General features: G+C 43.9%; 1 protein-coding gene across 1 annotated transcript in view; it reads left to right on the top strand.

Moving 5' to 3' along the window:
- The window catches only part of LOC147685426 (partitioning defective 3 homolog), a 532,416-nt gene that overhangs the window by 336,925 nt on the left and 174,411 nt on the right, over positions 1-21,080 (top strand). The window contains exon 6 of the mRNA XM_086939787.1: positions 17,501-17,630. Coding sequence (XP_086795913.1) covers positions 17,501-17,630 — 130 coding nt within the window. The remainder of the gene's footprint in view (positions 1-17,500; positions 17,631-21,080) is intronic.

The following is a 21,080-nucleotide window of genomic DNA, read 5'->3' as shown; positions in this document are numbered from 1 at the left end:
TATAGGTTCATGACAAGGTAATCTCGTCATAAGCACAGCGCAGGTAACACCCATGACGAGCTGACCTTGTCATGAGCATCGAAGAGGTTAAAACATTTGAACACCTTTCAAAGGACAAACGATACATTAAAAAAGAGAGTGTAATATACATGTCCGTTAGAAGTGTCCTCATCATACACATATTACATATACAATAATTAATCACCTTGGTCCAATTAAAAAAGAACACATTATATAATAACATCCAAATATCAATACATTTAAATACTTTCAGCAAATAAAATACTATAGTAAAAGATGCTTGACAAATATCCCCATGATAAAGTAAAAGAGGTGCTTAAGAAATATTTAATATTATAGACAGATTTGAGATGGTTATTTTGCAGCTACTCCAGGGACATCTTCTTCCTGAATCTCATTGCTCCTAGCAGAAAGCTTGCTACCCCAAAGCACATTACAGAAGAAGGGTAGCATTTGTGAAAATAACATAGCAGGCCTTACTTGAACAAAGTTTTCCTCTCTCAGTAGCAGTATTATAAATTTCTTGCGAAGGGGGTATAAAATTCACAAAAAAAAGTTAAAATGCAAAGTGTCCTGTTCCGAAAAATTGTCACAGGAGCAATGTTCTATAGTACCTGGCTGTGAGAAACCTTTTAGAAAGGCTAAGAACCTGGGTACCTGGTTCAGCTGGAATCTAGTTAAAACAAAACAATGTTGTTGTATGTTTGTTACTAGTGACAGACAGGGCTGTAGATTTGGGGCTAATTCTAGGCCCTCCCTGGTCACCTGCCACCTGCCTAAAAACTTTATTTTAATATCCTTGATCGCTGCCTGTCCTAACGATCTTGGTTTACTATACATATCTGGGCAACCCAGCAATGTCAATTGCCCCCTGATATATTTTAACCATGGAATTTGTAGAGCCCCGTCAAGGGCAATACAATAAATGATGACCATCTGATTCAAGGTGGGAGTAATACTTGACCAGATCCTCATCCAACACATCAGTCGTGCAGCAGCAATATAGTCCGAGATGTAACCCAGGCCAAGTTCCTCATGTAAAATAAAGGCAAGGTACTAGAGAGGAGAGCTAGGAGGCCCCACATGAATTTAGTCTAGACCCCCTGAATATCCCTCACATCCTTATAACCCCATACATCGCACCCATATGTCGCCATAGGGATACATTTCTCTTTCTCTTCCAGGGGATCCTCATCAATAGTCATAAGCATTAGAATATTCCCGCCCATGTGCGGGACCCCGGAAACACTATATTATATGTGCCCCACATGTATATACACATATATATATATATAAATAATATATATATAAAAAACAAGCAATAGCAGCCAAATCACATTAGAGCTGAAATATGCTGTGCAGAATTTCCACCATACATGAATAATAAGCATTAGAAACATGAGAAACAACACCAAAGATTGTTTAGAAATTGTTTTAATGCTCAGAAAGCAGTAGAAATTCTCATAACTCACTGGAAGCATAGGAAGCTCCCAGGCTGCATTGCAAACACACAGTCTAAGAAGACTGAAAAGCTAACCTGTAGCTGAATAGCAAAAAACTGACACTGTGCCTTTAAGGCACTCATGACCCCCTGTATCCCATCATGCCCGAGGGGTGGCAGTTAGGTCAGTTGTTCTTTCCGGCTCCTTCAGTGAAGGACCCTGGTTACACAGCTCCACTATTTTTCTGGTTTTTGACAGAAAAATTGCTTCTTTCTGACAACTTTTGCGCTTACTTCGACGTTTTACATCTAGTCGAGTAAGATACTGCTTGTTTTCAGCAGTTTGGTGAGCTTTTTCCTCTGAAAATGCCTTCACTCTTTGATAAATGCCCTTCTTGTGGCAACAAGAAGGCCAAATCAGACAGCCACGACGTCTGTATCCTTTGCCTGCCTGAAGATCATGATCCAGGCACCTGTCCTCATTGTGAGAACCTGTCAGGAAGGACTCTCAAGGACAGGGAGAGAATTCGAATTTATGGCCTGGCTCACAGAGCTTCGAGAGGGAGATCTCCTGTGAAGAAGGGCTCCAAGAAGACTCATGCCTCTTCAAAAAAGAAGTCTTCACACCCTTCAACTTCAGCGTCGAGCTCAGCGCTGAGAAAAGATCCACAGGTGGAGTTTTCCTCTTCGAAACTACCGTCGACGGCGGGCTCGCCGTCGAGAAGAAGACCAGGTACATCGACGACGTCGAAAGCACCAGCTCCGTCGTCAAAATCCCCTCCGCCGTCGTCAACCGGGGGGCGATCGGCGTCGAGGAAAACTACTCCGCCGCCGTCAACCGGGCGACGGTCGGCGTCGAGATCCATTACCCCTCCGCCGTCGTCAACCAGGCGGCGACCGGCGTCGAGGGAGGTCACTTCGCCGTCGTCAACCAGGCGACGACCGGCGCCGAGAAGTGTGACCCCTCCGCCGTCGTCCAAGAAGCGGCGATCGGCGTCGAGGACCAAGACCCCAAGGCCGTCGACAGTGGCTCGTCGATCGGCGTCGAGGACGCAGTCTCCGTCAGTGCAGCATCAGCACTCGGCGTCGAGGGTGCCCAATACCCCTCCGCCGTCGTCGCACAGGCATTCGACGTCGAGGCAGCGATCTCCGTCGACGGCCGGCCATCTCCGTTCGACGTCGAGGCAGAAAGCTCCGTCGACGACAGGACGAGGTCGCTCGCCGTCGAGAGAAAAGCTTCCGTCGGCGACAGGACATCGTCGGTCGACGTCGAGGCAGAGGTCTCCGTCGACGGCCGGACACCGCCGTTCGACGTCGAAGCAGAGGATTCCGTCGACGGCTATTCATCGCCGCTCGACGTCGAGAGACTACAGAACCTCTCATGGACATTCGAGGTCGAGATTGTTTGATCCTCCGACTCCTCGAAGGCGTTCGACTGCGCGAAAGGAACGCTCGACGTCGAGACACTCGGATACGATCATGGTGACAGAATCTGCTTCTCACCATTCATCTTATCGGTCCTCTGGCTCCTCTACTGAGCATTCACGGTCCAGAAGCCCTATACACAGAACTCCGGAGCGTCGTCCAGATCCCTCGGCGGGGCGCATCAGGCTGTCACCTAGATGGTACAGATCCTTGGACCATTGGCGAGACGATGGGCCTACCAAGCGTATGCAGGAGTATGCCAGCCCAGACCACAGGTCTCCTCTCCAAGACCTGGTGGAGGAGATGGACAAGCGTAGCCCTCCCAGGCGCACATCCCCTGTGACGCTACCCTCCAAGGTGCCACGAAGATCCCGTTCTCCTACAAGGGAACCTAGACTGGAAGGTCGGAGAAGGTCTCGATCTCCTGCAAGGGAACCTAGACTAGAAGGTCGGAAAAGGTCTCGATCTACTCGGGGCAGATCTCCCATGCGATCGCCAGCCAGATCCCCCAGGGCATCCCGATCTCCTAGGAGGGAACATCGGACAAGAGATCGGGTCAGATCTCACTCCCCTAGACGTGAGGAGTGTTCAAGCAGGTTGCGGGAGCGAAGACTTAGTACTCACCATAGACATAGACGTACTCCGTCTACTTCCTCAACTTCTTCTACCAGATCGTCCAAGAGGGACTACTCCCCGACTTTGACGGACAGTCCTACGTCCAGGACCTCCCCAGTGGATGATATTGGCACATATCTGGATGTTCTACAGAGAGGTGCGCTTAAACTGAACATCGAAATGTCTGTCCCTCAAGTAACGACGACAGTCATTTTTGAAACCTTACACAAGAAGGCCATCTCCAGACCTCTGCTGCCTTTGGTTCCGGGGATTATGGACCCTGTCAAGGAGGTTTTCCTAACCCCAGCAGTACTCAGAGCAGTCCCGGCACACATTCAGAAGAAGTACAAACCGGCGCCTTCTGACCCGGTGTTTGTGAAATCTGACCCTCCAGCAAACTCTGTCATCGTGGCAGCGGCGAGGAAGACACATGCGGTTGCTGGTTCATCTTCAGTCCCGCCAGATAAGGACAGCAAAACCCAAGACTCCTGGGGTCGGAAGGTTTGCAACTCTGCTGCTTCCACTCTTAAGGTTGCCAGTGCAGCTGCGCTCCTGGGTCGGTATGACAGAGCCTTATGAGACTCGATGGAAAGATTCAAAGCCAAGCTACTGAAAGAGGACCAGCAAGACTTTGAAGAAACTGTTACGGAGGGGTGTCTGGTGGCAAACCAGATGATAAGCACGGCCGCGGATGGGGTGGTGCTTTCGGCTCATTCCTATTCCCATGGAGTTTGAGCCAGAAGATCGGCCTGGTTGCGCCTTACAGGTCTGAAACCGGATGCTCAGCATCGGATTCTAAATCTTCCCTTTTCGGGTTCCGCTCTCTTCGGTGAACATGCGGACGAAGAGATGACCCGAATGAAGACTGAGCTGGACACGGTGAAGGCTGTGGGCTTGGAGAAGAAAAAGGAATTCAAGCGCCGCTTCAAGCCCAACAGGGGGAGAGGGGCTCAACAGAGGGTTCAAACCCCTCAGTGGTCCCAAAACAAAACTCAAGGGAAACCCCAGTATCGTGGCAAGCCCAGCAGGGGAAGGGGAGGTCACCAACAGTCCTCCAACGCCACAAGAGGAGGAAAGGCCTGAACAGTGGCTTCCTCTGACGCCGTTGCCTACTCCAGTGGGAGGAAGTGCTTCACAACACCTGGCAGAGTGGGTCAGCATCACAAGAGATCAGTTGGTGCTGAATATGCTGCGCAATGGATACAGGATACGTTTCCGTGCTCTTCCAAAGAGCGTCCCTCCGAAGAGCTCTTGCCCTCACCAACTAAGCTTGTTCCGACGAGAGGTAAAAATCCTGCTGCAAAAAAGAGCTATAGAGGAAGTTCCTCTCGCTCTAAGAGGAACAGGAGTTTACTCCAGATATTTCCTTGTCCCCAAGAAAGATCAGGAGGACAAGTTCAGACCCATACTCGACCTACGACTGCTAAACAAGGTTATCGTCAAGGAAAAGTTCCGCATGTTGGCTCTTCACCAAATATGTCCTCATCTACAAGCCGGAGATTGGATGTGTTCGGTGGATCTACAAGATGCGTACTTTCACATCCCAATTGCGCAGCAACATCGCAAGTACCTAAGGTTTGTTGTGGGAAACAAACACTACCAGTACAAGGTGTTACCCTTCGGTCTCAAGTCCGCACCACGAGTCTTCACCAAATGCATGGCAGTGGTGGCGGCTTTTCTTCACAAGAAGGGTCTCTTCATTTACCCATATCTGGACGACTGGCTCCTAAAGGGTCCATCTCCGGTACGGGTAACGCAAGATCTGCATCTGTGCCTGCACCAGCTTCACAGGCTCGGCCTCCATGTGAACCTGGAGAAGTCAGTCCAGCGGCCTACGCAATCCATCCACTACCTAGGCTCCGTTCTGGACACAAGCGTGGGAAAAGCGTTTCCTTCGGAGGAGAGACTTTCTTCCATGAACCAGAAATGTGGGATTCTGCTAGAGTCTCGGCCTCCAACAGCACGACAAGTAGCGTCTCTACTGGGTTCCATGGCGTCCTGCATCTTTCTCATCCCAAACGCCAGGCTGAGAATGCGTCATCTGCAACAGGCTCTGGAGGATCAGTGGGACCAGGCAACTGGACGTTGGGAGGACCAAATCCATCTCTCCCAGGCGACAAAAGAGTCCGTCAGATGGTGGACTCGGAGACACAATGTGATGGTGGGAGTGCCGTTTCACCAGCCCATTCTGTCCCAATCTATAGTGACAGATGCCTCCCTGCAAGGCTGGGGAGCACACATGGGTCCGCTTCAGATTCAAGGCCAGTGGTCTGCGCAGGAGCAGACATACCACATCAACATGCTGGAACTCAGGGCGGTATTCCTGGCTCTCAAAGCTTTCCTGCCAGCGATCACATCCATTCAGTTCTGGTTCAGACGGACAATACGACAACCATGTTCTATCTGAACAAGCAAGGAGGCACAAAATCTCGCCCACTGTCTCGAGAGGCTCAGGCAATATGGCATTGGCTTCTCGCTCGAGATCTCACAGTAGTGGCGGTGCATCTTCCGGGTGAGTTGAACGTCAAAGCAGACGCACTCAGCAGGCACTTCGAAGATCAGCCAGACTGGGTGCTAAGCGACGAAGTAGTAAAAGAGCTTTTTCGTTGCTGGGGACGTCCATCCATAGACTTGTTTGCAGACGACGAAAACACCAAGTGCCACGCCTTCGCTTCCAGGTTCCACAGACCAGGGACGCAGTGGAACGCTCTTCTGTTGGATTGGGCAGGGAGGTTCGCATACGCGTTTCCTCCCCTGGCTCTGATTCCGAGAGTGGTTTCCAAGCTCCTCAGGACGAACATGGAAATGATCCTGATTGCTCCAGACTGGCCTCGGCAGTGGTGGTATCCGGACCTTCTACATCTGTCTGTGTGTCCACACAAACGACTCCCTTGCAGACCGGACCTGTTGAGCAAAATGAACGGGAGGATAATGCATCCCAACCTCCCATCATTGAACCTAACAGCATGGCTCCTGAGGTCCTGCAATACGGACATTTGAACCTGCCTCCAGAATGCATGAACATTTTAAAGGAGGCTAAGAGACCGTCCACGAGAGCATCCTACGCCTTCAAGTGGAAAAGGTTTTACTTGTGGTGTAGGGATCATCATTTGGATCCGATTAAGGGGCAGGAGGACGTCATCTTACATATACCTCCTTTCCCTCGCAACAGCTGGTTTAAAGTATGCTTCCATTAGAGTGCATTTGTCAGCTATTGTGGCTTACAGCAAGTCACCTGACCAGGTGTCTTTCTTTCAGGTTCCAGTGGTCAAGGATTTCCTCCAGGGATTGAAGAAAGTGTATCCCCCTGTGCGAAATCCTTCTCCTCCGTGGGAGTTAAACCTAGTTCTATCAAGGTTAATGTCTCCACCTTTCGAGCCCATCCACAAGGCTTCCTTACAACATCTCTCTTGGAAGGCAGCTTTTTTGGTGGCAATTACCTCTGCGCGCAGAGTCAGTGAGATACAAGCGCTCTGTGCAAAGGAACCTTATACTGTATTCCACCATAACAGAGTAGTCCTCAGGGCTCACCCATCCTTCTTGCCTAAGGTCATCTCTGATTTTCATATAAATCAGTCTATTTCCCTCCCTTCCTTTTTTCCAAATCCTGCGACCCCGGCCGAGCGGTCACTTCACTCCTTAGATCTTAAAAGAGTGCTTAAGTTTTATTTGGAAAAGACTAAAGGGATTAGGAAAATGGACCAACTGTTTGTGAACTATGGTGCAATGAGAACTTGCTTTCCAGCAGCAAAGAGGTCCATTTCCAGGTGGATTGTCTCTTGCATTAAGTTGGCCTATCAACTAGCAGGAAAACCTTTGTTGATGTCTCCGAAAGCGCATTCCACTAGAGGGAAGGCGGCTACAGTGGCTTTCTTGCATGACGTTCCCATGTCGGAAATATGCAAGGCTGCAACCTGGAAATCAGTGCATAGCTTTACGAGGCATTACTGCCTCGAATCTGATTCCAGGACCGATGCTCAAGTGGGACAAGCCTCCTTGAGGAATCTGTTTGGGTAGTCTGTTTGTCTACTCAGGCTTATTGATGAGATTTCTGACTTATCTTTCCTTTGCCCGCAGGGATGAGGAGAGGCTCGCTATTCTATTCTAATGCTTATGACTATTGATGAGGATCCCCTGGAAGAGAAGGATTAGTTACTTACCTGTAATCCTAGTTCTCTTCCAGGGGTATCCTCATCAAAGTCATAAGTAACCCTCCCGCCTCCCCGGGCAAAGGATACTCTTTAATAAGGAGATATTCTTAACCTATTTGTTATTGGGTTTGTTTTTCAGTCTCCGAAAAGAACAACTGACCTAACTGCCACCCCTCGGGCATGATGGGATACAGGGGGTCATGAGTGCCTTAAAGGCACAGTGTCAGTTTTTTGCTATTCAGCTACAGGTTAGCTTTTCAGTCTTCTTAGACTGTGTGTTTGCAATGCAGCCTGGGAGCTTCCTATGCTTCCAGTGAGTTATGAGAATTTCTACTGCTTTCTGAGCATTAAAACAATTTCTAAACAATCTTTGGTGTTGTTTCTCATGTTTCTAATGCTTATTATTCATGTATGGTGGAAATTCTGCACAGCATATTTCAGCTCTAATGTGATTTGGCTGCTATTGCTTGTTTTTTATATATATATTATTTATTTATATGTGTATATATATATATATATGTGGGGCACATATAATATAGTGTTTCCGGGGTCCCGCACATGGGCGGGAATATTCTAATGCTTATGACTTTGATGAGGATACCCCTGGAAGAGAACTAGGATTACAGGTAAGTAACTAATCCTTATAAACTTCAGTATGGCAGCTATTGGTTTCAACCCCAATCTTTGGCAAAATCCCATACAGCCCCAACTGTTCTAGCCAAGTGTTCTTTTCTAATTGCCTTTGTGCAGCCCAGGTCCCTTTATCATCAAATAACACTCCCTGATATGTTAAAGTGGGCACTTTCGCCAATTTCATCCCCTTGCAGAAAAACGTTGTCCTAGCTACCTTCTTGCTGCCCATTGTCATAGTATGTGACTTGTAAAATTGGTAGCTAGATTTAATGAGTCCATAAAATCAATAAAAACATTTAAAAGATTTTGGAGACCTATGGCAGTCCTAGCAAACAAGACAGCATCATCTGCGTACAGTAATGCTGGCACCAATTTGGATCCAGCTCTTGGGATATCTTGAGTACTGCCTATAAGCTGCTCTCCCAGTTTATTTATGTAGAGTGTAAACAGTAGGGGTACCATAATGCACCCTTGTTATACCCCTAGTTTCACCTCCTAGGGGTCCATTAAGCTACCGTCATTCTTGAATCTTACTGCTGCCATTGTATTATTGTGGGCATAGTGTAAAACGAATACCAGACTCGGTTCCATGCCCAAATTCCCCAGTCTCCACCACAGTTTTAAATGATTTACTCGATCATAAGCTGAAGTTAGATCCATAAATCCCATGTGCAGTATGACCCTCTGTGCTATGGTATACTTCCTGATCACCAGGCTTACATTTCTACATTGATTTAGTGTGCCTCTCCCATGCCTGACCCCATACTACAAGTCGCTAATGACATTAAAATGTTCTAACCATGATGAAAGCCGCGTCAGGGTGAACTTACCCTTAATTTTGACAGCAGAGTCAAAAAGTGACATAGGTCTGTAACAGGCAGGATCATCCCTAGCACCCTTTTTAAACATTGGGATGATAATGGCCTTTGCCCATGATGGGGGAAAATCCCAAGTAGTAGCAGCATTAAAACCTTCTCCAGTATTACAGCCCATACCAAGGGATCTGCCTTATACAGATCAGCAGCTACCCCATCAGGGCCAGATGCCTTTCCCCCTGCCCGAACCTCAGCAGCATTAAAATGAAGTGATTCTAGAGGCAGGATAGGCTCCAGCTGTGGCTCCAACTTCTCCAACTCACTGTCACTATACATTCCCCCACTCACCGGAGTGGGAATGCAAATTTTTACCCCTCCACTATCCAACATTTTCTCTACTGTTGCACTCTTTGGAGTGGGAATAGTCATTTTTGCCCCACTCCTATCCAACACTTTCCCTACTGTTGCACTCACTGGAGTGGGAATAGTAATGTTTACCCCTCCGCTATCCAGTACTTTCCTACTGTTGCACTCACTGGAGTGGGAATAGTAATATTTACCCCTCCGCTATCTAAAACTTATCCTACTGTTGCACTCACTGGAGCGTGCATAGTAATTTTTTCCCCTACACTATCCAACAATTTCCCTACCGTTGCACTCAGTGGAGTGGGAATAGTTATTTTTTACCCGTTTGCTATCCAACACTTTTCCTACTGTTGTACTGATTGTATTGTGAAATTTAAGTTTGAATAGTTTATTAATAGTTTAATGTTTTAATTTATTAGAGATTTTTTTAAATCATTAACATTTATTATTTTGTATCTTAGTTTAAACCTTTAAGATAAATTAAAAATAATAGTTTATTAATTGTTTTAAAGTAAATATATGTATACATAATTATGTTTGTGTCTTTATATTTTTATTAAATGTATTTGTTATATTTCATTAAAATGTATTTTACATTTATTTTATTTTGTTAAAATTATATATATTATTAAATATGTTATATATATTGTTTTATGTTATATTGATATAAAGTCGATATTTTATACATCTATATTTTTCACGTCGATATTTTTTAGTCAATATTTTTGTACTTACCTGTTTAAGTATAGGAGTCGATTTTTTTTTGTTTATATTTTTTACATCGATGTAGTGCCAGTGAACCGTCTTAGATGCCCACAGGCCTCCTGTATGGAGCACAGGCATGGACATTGCAGCAGACAAGCAGTGCGAAGAGATCAGGAGCAGCAGGAGTTTCCCAGGTTGCAGCCTTGATGCCCAGAGTGAAATCCAGCAAAGTCCAGAGTGTCCAGCCAGTCGAAGTTAAAGTGGTGTCTGAATTGAATTGTGTCCATAACGAATCTAGAGACCCACCATCAGGTAAGCCCTTAAGTACCCCAAGGAAAGGGTTGGGATGATTTGTGGTTCCCTCCCAGGGGAGCGGTTGGACAGTGGGAAGGATACTCCCTTGTCCTTTGTCCAGTTTCGGGCCAGAGCGGGAGCTATGCAAGGAGGGCACTAAATGTGCCCCTCATGAAGACTGAGTGGCACTGGCAAGCGCTCCAACCCTGCCCTCATACATTAAACCCTGTCTGGGAGGTGGTCACACCTCCCTGTGACAGGATACTTATTGTTCTGCTTTCCCCTGCTTGAACTTGGCTCAGCAGTAGGAGGGCACGATCATGTCTCTAGTTGGCAGCAGCCATTTTGTTCTGTCTGTGTCTAGAAAACTGCTACCGGGAGCACGGAGGACCTAACAGAGGGCCTTTACAGTGTTTGGAATCATACCTCCTACACCGCTTATGGTGTGGGAGGTATGATTCCAACATGTTTGACACCAAACATGACAAGGTTCGTTAGAGCCAGTTTCTTGATGGTCATCGGGTAATGCTGCGGTGCCCCTCTATATGTTATATGGTGTCTCACTTACAACCCGGGAGAATGGACTCCGAAGGCTGTAGGGTAGTCCTGCCCATGAAGGGGCACCCTCACACTTAGAACCAAGCACCCTGCCTTCATGATTGTAAAGGCTTACATTACGGGTGACCTATAGGTTTTAAGTGCAGTGACGTTAGATATAGGGAAATCTATATCTTTCATAAGTGGTGCTAGCACTAGCTTACATATTAGGTTGGCTTCACCCGGCCAGGTACGCATTGGGCAGTGCACACACCCTCTGTGGCATACATTTCAACCCAGACCAGTTCCTACTGATGCTGTATAGCCTTGACGGAGAGGTAAAAATGTTATTTCACTCACTTAAATTAGGGCAGGGGGGGTGCTTCTCACCAGCAGTGGTAGGTCTTTCTAGATCAGATTCTCAATCTATTCAAGGAAAGGCTGGGGCCGGGCTGCGCCCGCGGGGCCAGGCCACAGAGCACACACGCCAGGCCCAGTGCATACAGGCCGGTCTCTGAGTCTGACAGACACTGCGTGAGCATGACTAGTATTACTCCATTCCGTCGGTCCATCCAGAGAGTGAGACTCCGTTCTGGAGTCTCAAAGCGGGAGCTCAGAGGAAATAACAGGACAGGACTGTGTGGTGGCAGTAATCAATTCACCAAGGCACCAGAGCAGCCGACACACACCGTCTGTCCCCCGCGCGCCAAGAGAGAGGATGATGCCAGTCACCGTCACTAGCTGCTACAGAAAAAGCACCCCTCGGGGACTGGCCAAAATTGATGCCTAGGACCATCATTGGTAGCTCTTTCCTGCGCTAAAAGATTGACGGCCCTGGGGATCCACAGTATCGCTGGCCTGTTCCACACACCACTATGCTAGGGTGCCTTGCGCACTGGGCAGCATGTACAAGCAGGTGCTCTTGAACTGACATACATACATAGGCGGCCGCCTAGTCTTGCGGAATGGTAGAAAGTAACGGCCCTCCTGGGTAGGTGGAATTGGTTCCCTGTTATAATCTTTTTATACATCGTCTGGGTCGTGAGTATGGGTACAGTCTCTATCATTTTGGTGACTGTGCCCCCCCCCCCCCCGATGTAACTGCCTATGTCATGCATGAGCTTGTGAGCTTTATCACTCGCCTAATTGTTACAATCAGCCAATAAGTTCTCCTTTTTACACTGCCAACCCAATGAATTTCACACCTCTTGTTCCACCTTATTTTTGACGCTCTTCTATAGAACACATATCTGATGCTGCCCCTTCTAGTCCGCTGCCTGGGACTGTAGACAAGTAAACAGCAATGGTGGAATGCAGCGGGCTCGGTGCCTGCTGAGTCCTAACTGTAGTCCAAGGATGATGTGCTTGGCTGTAGGACTGACTGCTGCTAAATGATGCTTCCATCAAAAGCTACAAATTAGATCCTGTCTTATAGAAAGACCTACCACACCTGGGGTGCACCCCGAAGTCGAGAGCAAGGGCACCCTTTTTTCAGAGCTCGGAAAGGGAGCGATCAAACTGGAGCTCCGTTGGTTGACAGCGTGTGTGTGTTTGATGTTTGATTTGGGTGGTTAGAGATTTTGTTCATGTTTAGTCTTGGAGAAAGGGGGAGGCGGCTTTTAGTTAAGCCATGGTCACCAGAACCCATGCATTTTAGGTGTTGAGGTGTCCTTTCAACATTAATAATATAAGCAAACCATGTGTTGCAGGGAACATTTTTTCTTATAGCAGAAGCTACCCAAGCTTCAGGTTTTGTACATAGAACAGCCTGGTGTATGCTGCCTGATTGAGAGCAAATCACAAATACAGGATGTGGTGGGCGTGGTGGGGTCATTGCTGGCACACATTGCGGTGTCATTCTTTTGAGGCACTGTGAGGTAAACTTGCCAGAATTGCTTGCATTTATTTTGTTAAACGATTACCTAGCCACAGTTTATTTGGGGATACCTTAGGTATCTGAAGAGAGCATATCTCTGAACCCCAACCCATGCTGCCCTGTTTGACACTTTGAATTTGTCAGCCATGTTTTATTTGCTTTTTGTTCGACTGTACAAAGACAGCTGGCAGTAAACTGCCCTCTTTAAATGTAAATATCCATTTTCTGAAGAGGAATTTGAGACTGTGGTGATTTTAATTGCTCTTGATTTGGGAAGATCAGGAACATCACTTGCCCAAGATCACACAGTTTGGTCAAGTGGAGATTGCGGAATTTGACTACTTATCACCTCCTTTCTCAGTCAAAATATATTCAGATTCCACACCTTTCACCTGCTGCTTTTGTGAGGCATGGTTACCCAGACACACAGCTTAAAATCGCCTGAACCCAAGATGCCCCTAGTCTTGGCTGGGGCAGCTGTCCCATGTGAGCGGCCCTGCATTCATTCACAGCGTGACCAACGGCAATTTTTGCATGCAGTAAGTGGCGCTGACACCCCTCATCACCAGACCTCTTTGAACATAAGAAACGGGGGCAGGGAATTGTCATATGGGGTCGGTACTTGTGTGGCGAGGGCCTGGCTTCAGTTCATCTCGAGGGCATTGTTGTTTTTAAAGCCACACGGAGACGGAGGAGAGCTGACATTTGAGGATTCTTAAAGTTTAATGCAACGTTGACAGGGCTGACAGCCCTGCTCTGCCCTGGGTTGGAGCAGACTTGTGTACAGACAGACACTAACACCAGTTATTTGTGGTGTTTAGAAATCATGCTGGTGGCACTAAGTGCTTGTTCTAGCAAACTTTGACCAAACTGCATGTTTGGCACATTTTTTGAAGAATTATTTTTAAGCACTTTTGTTCCGATAATTCTTAAATTAGAATCAAAACTGCCTGGGCAAGGGTGCCTCAAAACATGGAAGCTACCAGGCGCCAAGATTGGGTAACTTTACACCCCAGCAGAACTAAACAAATGGCTATGTCCTTCAGCGCACACGCCCGTGCACATAATGATGCATACGGACCCATAAAGGGGTCAGCCAAGACTGGCTAATGGCAAAAACATGGCAGAATGCCTGCCTACATTTCTCCCCGTTAACAACAACACTCAAATACACGTATGACAAGGAACAGCGCGGGGGTAATCGGCGCTGTAAGGAAACAAATATTTTTCACAGAAGCTAATTGAATGGCAACTTGTATATATTAACTGCATGATAGATTGCCTTATGCTTCCTTTGAGCTGCTTCAAAGCGCTAGTGCGCCAGCCACTTAATCTCCCTGTGCCCCCACCTGATAATTGCTATTCCCTGTATTGTATAATTCAAAATCAGGACAACCGGTTTTAAGCCCGGCTTCACCATTTTCACATACTGCTCCCTGGTCCAATCTTTATATTTCACAACTTCTCACCAAATGTAATCTTTAAAACATATATATATATATATATATATGAGGAACTATATGTGCACTTATGATTGGTAAATTGATATATGAGAAAATTAATTCATACCTGTATTGGTAGGAGGTTGTTAGATATAAAGGGTTATGAAATCATTCCCAATTTTATCATGGTTAAAACAAACTTAAGATCCATAAAAAATTGCACCTGGTATTTAATATTTAATATTTGAAGTGGTAATGAGTCCCTAAAAAGGAGGACAGAGATAAGAATAACGAATTGATACCATCTAGTTAGGCCCACTAGAGGGCTCGATCCGAATCTAAAAACTTTATTTAATTTCAATTAACACCTTGGCTGGTAGAGGTTTTTCCCCGCGGCGCTGCATTCTCTGATTTCCGATTGTTCATGACGAGCTCAGCTCGTCATGAGCACACGACCAGTGTACTGCATGACGAGCTGAGCTCGTCATGAGCTGCGAAGGGGTTAAATTAAAATAAAATTAAATCCAATTAAAAGAAATTCCATCACGAACAACGTGTGGGTGACAAATGAGATAGTGGAATATCTGTCCTCTTCTCTGATAGGGTACAAATAAACAGAGCGCACTGCTTTTCTGCCAATTGCGGCAAAATAATGAAAAATACCCAAAAAGATCTTTAAATGTGTACTCATCTACCACACCAATCTTAATGGGCCGAGTGACATGAATAAGTATTAAAACCTTTGTAGAATTGGAAGTAATATCCTGAAATATATGTAAATACCACAACTCCCAATATAAATAGGCACTTAAAATATAAAGAATTACTACATCTCCCATAATACATCAGGTATGGAGTTTTGCTTGGTCAGTAATCACATGATGTGGGAAACTGTTTTTATTGTCTAAAATTGTTTGCAACCATGTAACCGTGATCAAGCTATCTAGCATAGCGAAACGCGTCGGTTGTCTCTAGATACCTTATGAATTAAAAAACTGAATAATTGGGAACTTGACAATTTGTGAGTGCGTTTCACTTTATCTTGAATTTAACATGAATTCTTACACCTCGAGTAAGAGAAGACGCCGAGCCCCAATTTCTTTGGTGAAGCAGTTTTATTCTATATATATATATATTTAGGCAAAGCCTAATACATTTGCCAGTGCTTGTTTTTTATCTCAAGCTCCTCCATTGCTCTTGTGCCCCTCACTGCTGCCCTTATCATTCTTGCTTCTCTCTGCAGTATTAACTTGCTGAACACTGACAACAAAGAGAAGTGCTGGAATGCCAATACTGACATGATGAACAAGCAACTGCCTGCGATCGGAGACAGGGAAGGGGGCATATATTTTAGCCCCAAGCTTTTCTGCATAAATATAGCCTTGTCACTTTGGCTAATATATTGATTTTTGATGCCTCGATCAGTTTTATCTCCATGTCAGAGTACCATGCTTTCCTGTGTGGGACGCACAAGTAATAATCGGGTTGGAGCAAGGCCCTGCAGTCAAAACTAGTGCCAAGGTGCCTACTGGCTATTCAGACTTGAATGTCTCAAGTCTCCCCAACATTGAGTGATAATAAGACCAAGCTTTTATAGGTAGGTTAATACCAAGAAAGATGGGACGGGGATCTCTCGCCAATTGAACTTGGTCAAGCAATCTCTCCTAAACTAAATGTGACTTCCCTGGGGGTTTCCTTGAATTTTCAATTATCAATGCATTTCCAGATAAATACACTTACTCCCTAATCTTTTTTTACCAATTAAAGACTTTGGAAAAAGCTTTTGGTTTCCTTCCAAAATAATCTGCATACCTCATGTATTCATTCAAAAATTGATTGTTGTGATCTTTTGTATACAGGGTTCCCAGATTTGACTCTCAAACAATTGCAACAGGTTCAAAACTATGCAGTAAGAATTATTTTGGGGCTCAGGAAAAGAGCATCTATCTGAGTAGCATGTACGGCCCTACATTGGATACCAAATAAACATCAAATTGAATTTAATACTTTATGCCTTATTCATGTTTTTTTATGATCTGGAATTGTTCCATAGCCACTTGATTTTCACGTTAAAGATCTCAATTAAAACTTCAACCCAAAAAGACTCTTAACATTCGTCATCCAAAGGTTTTATAAATCTAGGATCGGAGGCGTGCCTGATATGTTTTCACAGGAACACAGGATTTATCAGGATATGGCTTTACACATGCTCAGCTTGAAGTACCAACATTTGGGCTTCTGTGAGTCCAATACAAATCTTCTAATAATATCAAATTATGCAGTGTTACTCTATTTCTTTGTTCTCTTAAGTGAGGCATATCGAATAGATGCTCAAGAATCACAGATGCCTAAAATGGGTTTTGGCCTCATTATCTCGAAATAACCAATTAAAGATTTTGGAAAAAGCTTTCGTTTCCTTACAAAATAATTTGCATAAACGGGTCATAACCTCATGTATTTATTCAAAAATTGATTGTTGTGATCTTTTGTATACAGGGTTCCCAGATTTGACTCTTAAACAATTGCAACAGGTTCAAAACTATGCAGTAAGAGTTATTTTGGGGCTCAGAAAAAGGACATCTATCTAAGTAGCATGTACGACCCTACATTGGATACCAATTAAACATCAAATTGAATTTAATACATTATGCCTTATTCATGGTTTTTTATGATCTGGAATTGTTCCCATAGCCACTTGATTTTCACGTTAACGATCTCAATTAAAACTTCAACCCAAAAACACTCTCAACATTCGTCATCCAAAGGTTTTATAAATCTAGGATCGGAGGCGTGCCTGATATGTTTTCACAGGAACACGTGATTTATCAGGGTATGGCTTTACACATTCTCAGTGTGAAGTACCCACATTTGGGCTTCTGTGAGTCCAGTACAAATCTTATGATAATATCAAATTATGCATTGTTACTCTATTTCTTTGTTCTCTTAAGTGAGGCATATCGAATAGATGCTCAAGAATCACAGACGCCTAAAATGGGTTTTGGCCTCATTACTTCGAAATAACTCCCAAGCATAAATCTCCTTTTATGCGTGTTTGCTTGCACATCAATGCATGAGTATGTGTGTGTGTGTGTACGTGTGCGTGTGTATAGTTATATTGTTATAGTTAGCTTCTGAGTACTTTGAGAGAATCTGATTTTCCCTGTCGATCTCTCCTTTAGGTAGATACCTGGAAAGCACCTCTTCCGAGTCGTCTTCTCGTTCTCAGAGCCCTCAACTCTTGAGCCCAGCCAGCTCCTTTGGCCCATTCCCAGGCAGTTCTGGATTTTCTCCGCAATCCAGCTGCACAAAGTAAGTAACATTCAGAGACATGGGAGATTGAGTCTCAGAATCCATGTTGCCTAGGATTGCAACTGTGACTACTAAATTGTTTAGCCTTCTTCGCCTCTTGTCCCTTTGTCAAATAATGCTCCTGTTTATTATTGTCCATCTTCTTTCTACAAGTGTACCTTATAAGTTAATTGTCTGCCATTAGCAGCATTTTTATTCTTTGTTTACTTCTAGTTGCTGTCACCATATTTCACTGTTAATGCTCATTACCTCATACAGGGACACGTCTTTTGATCCAATACATTATATATTGGCTGCTGTTTCTGCATTTATATAATGGTCGATCGCAACATCCTACCAGATTTTATTCCTATAAACATTTTGTGACTGTTTTTCATAAAGTTATATTTTGGAGACCTGCAGAGAGCATTGTTTTATCTAATATTAATACCTATTTTGTCCCATGTCATATTTTTTCCATTCCAAAGAATATTCATTCATATTTAGTAAAATATATATATCAAAGTCGGCGCTGTGTCTCTAAATAGTCAGTGTGGAAAGAGCCTACTATGCAATTTAATGAGGGAATGATATGTCTGAGTGTGTAGACATGAGGAACTCCTTACTGACAGCTCAAGGAATTAATGGGGTATGTTGAAAAAATCAATAAGGTTGAGATGGGTAACTGTTTTTTGTAAGTCTGCCCCTAACACAGAATAGTTTGTTGACAATGTCAGGTGTAGATGTGGTTGTAATCTTATGGTCACCCTACACCACTGTCATGATTAATTTGATAGAGCAGGACCAGTTATGTTAAATATGACAAAACTGGGGAGGAAGCATTTGAAAGCTGAATATTCCAATTGATGTTGGAGGAAAAATCATTTGAGGAAGGTTGCATGATGTCTAGCAATGTACTCCACCCTGCGGAAATATAGTCCTATCCATATTGTCACTACTCTAATTCAAGTTATTTGGAGGGTCAATGTATAGAATGGGGAGTGTCTGAGTCTTCATAAGACCCTTTGATTTTTCATAACTCTTAGTCCAAATTCAAATAATAATTAAAATAATTTGAAGGTTAAACCTTATTGGTTTAATTTAACATTAAAATTGTTACAGAGACAACTAGTACTTAGTTAGTAAATTATGAATTAGCTTAATCAAATTAGTCATAGTCATCATCTGTGAAAGGGCTAGCACAACACCAGTCTTTAAAGTAAGTCAATAACAAGAACCAGGTTTAAGCAAAATAAACAGACTGACATAGTGAAAAGTCTAAGTATAAAATGAATTAACAGACTAGTGCAGAGTCTGCTCAATTTAGAAGCCCAAGTAAGTCCAAGTATAAATCAACAGACACACTGACATAGAGCCAGCATTCAAAGCCAGTGCAAACATGTCTGGCGCATCTCCCAAAAACGTGATCTTTCATAGGGTTTTAGATAGAAAAGCCACACAAATTTAAATACTTCTAATGGTCAGACAGGGTGGTCTAGCAGTCTATCGTGCCATTAGTCAATATCCATTCTAGTACATGGGAACACCTACTTGACTGCATATTATTGAATGGGGTACACATAGAAAATAAAGGCAATATCATCATCTTTATATAATACACAAATATAATAGACAGTTTAGTTAATGAATGGTCCACAAAAAAAGTATTGAGAAAGAGTCCTGAATCCTACATAGACAAGAACATTCTGAGCATGGCTTCATCATGAAGAAAGAACATTAATACAATTGTGCTAGGTTGTACCAGGCAAAAAGTGTAGCAATTGGCAGCTATGGCAGTGAGCTATGGGGATATACAGCAGTGAAGGGCATCCAGGTGGCAGAGAATAATATTTTTAAACAATTATTGGGAGTACCATAGGGAACCTCAAATGTATTCGTTCATGAAGAAACTGGACTCCCATTCATCAGCGACACGTTAGCTATCCACCCTCTGCTTTTTTGGTTAAAATGCTGGTTAAATAAAGATCTTACCCTAAATCACCAGCTACTTAATGAGGCCCTGACTCTGGATAACATGCTTAAAATTCCCTGGCTACAATATTTGAAATCCTGTTTTAACGACCTTGGACGACTGGATCTCTTTTTAAACCCTGAAACGATTACCATTGAGGATGTGGTCTATGTTAATAAAACCTTTTCCCTATGGCAAAAATTTAACAGAGAAGGTGCAGAACTGGTTAAACCTAGTGTTCGTAACTTCATGTTACTTAAAACCGCCCCCTCGCTGGAACCTTATCTAACATGGCCTATTTCATCTCATGAGCGGTTTCTGTTAACCAGATTCAGGTTTAACCTTTATCACCTTCTACTTGCTGTCCCAAAGGGAAGTCATAAAGAGCAGGTCTTGCCGCCCTGTGGCTGCGATGTTTCATCTCCACAGGACCTAATGCACTTTATGTTCTTTTGCCATTATTATGATGTTCCCTGTAGACTCTTTTTAAAACCTGTTTTAAAAAAAATTAATTTCACCCAGGTTCGTCCGGCTCTTTGCTTCCTGCAAATGTTGAGCCCAGAAAGCACTTTATTTGTGGTTTGTTTTTTTAAAAAATACATTGAGACTGAGAAAAAGCCTCCCAAGCTAATGGAACCTTGTACCGTAGTCATGGTATCAACTACATTTTAGACTTATGTTTGCACTTCTGGGATGCAAGATTTTTAACTTGTTTTGTATTAATATACAAAGGAACTGTTTTATTACTTGCACAAGTTTAACATACATATTTTTAATCATATAATTGTCCTTTTTATTGTTGAAATATCACTTTTATGGTTTGCTATTTGTAAAACCGAATAAAGTATTTTGACTATGACTATGAATGCAATTATATCATGCACATCACACAGCCCCATTAATGAAACTTCCATTTTGCAAATTGTGTGAAGTTGAAAAGCGCACAGAACATATGCACTTGTAAAAAACTTGTTCACATCAAGTAAACTGCACAATTATTTCCCCAAACATGAAAAGATGTCAATGCAGGACTACTTTGGCCTAGTCAAGCTCACTTAAGCACATTAAAATTAGGCATTCTTTTTCTAATTCATAAAAATACTTCTACAACAGGAATGAGTTAGATTACTGTTACCCACGCACAATACACCCCAACTATCATCTACTGTGAATGTTCTAATAAGACTTTGTCAGTTTAATTCGTACCAGCAGAAAGCCCAGGGTTGTGATTCACAAAAGCCTTGACAAGTATGTGTAGTACTACTCCTCTGGTACTCCTACTCCTGTAGTATTTATTAAGCATGGGCGAATTTTGCAAATTCGCAATCCGTGAATTTGCGGATTTGCGAATTTGCAAAATTCGCGAATTCACGCAAATTTGCAGATTTTTTTATTTTTGCGTGTTCGCAAGGTGCTTTACGTGTTCACGGGTGTTCGTGAGGCGCTTTGCGTTTTTGCAGGTTTTTTTTTTGCTTGGTTAATCACTGCCACCCTCTCGT

This window comes from Lissotriton vulgaris, chromosome 10 (assembly GCF_964263255.1).
Source record: "Lissotriton vulgaris chromosome 10, aLisVul1.2, whole genome shotgun sequence".
Lineage (NCBI taxonomy): Eukaryota > Metazoa > Chordata > Amphibia > Caudata > Salamandridae > Lissotriton > Lissotriton vulgaris.
This window is presented reverse-complemented; position numbering and strand designations above follow the sequence as displayed.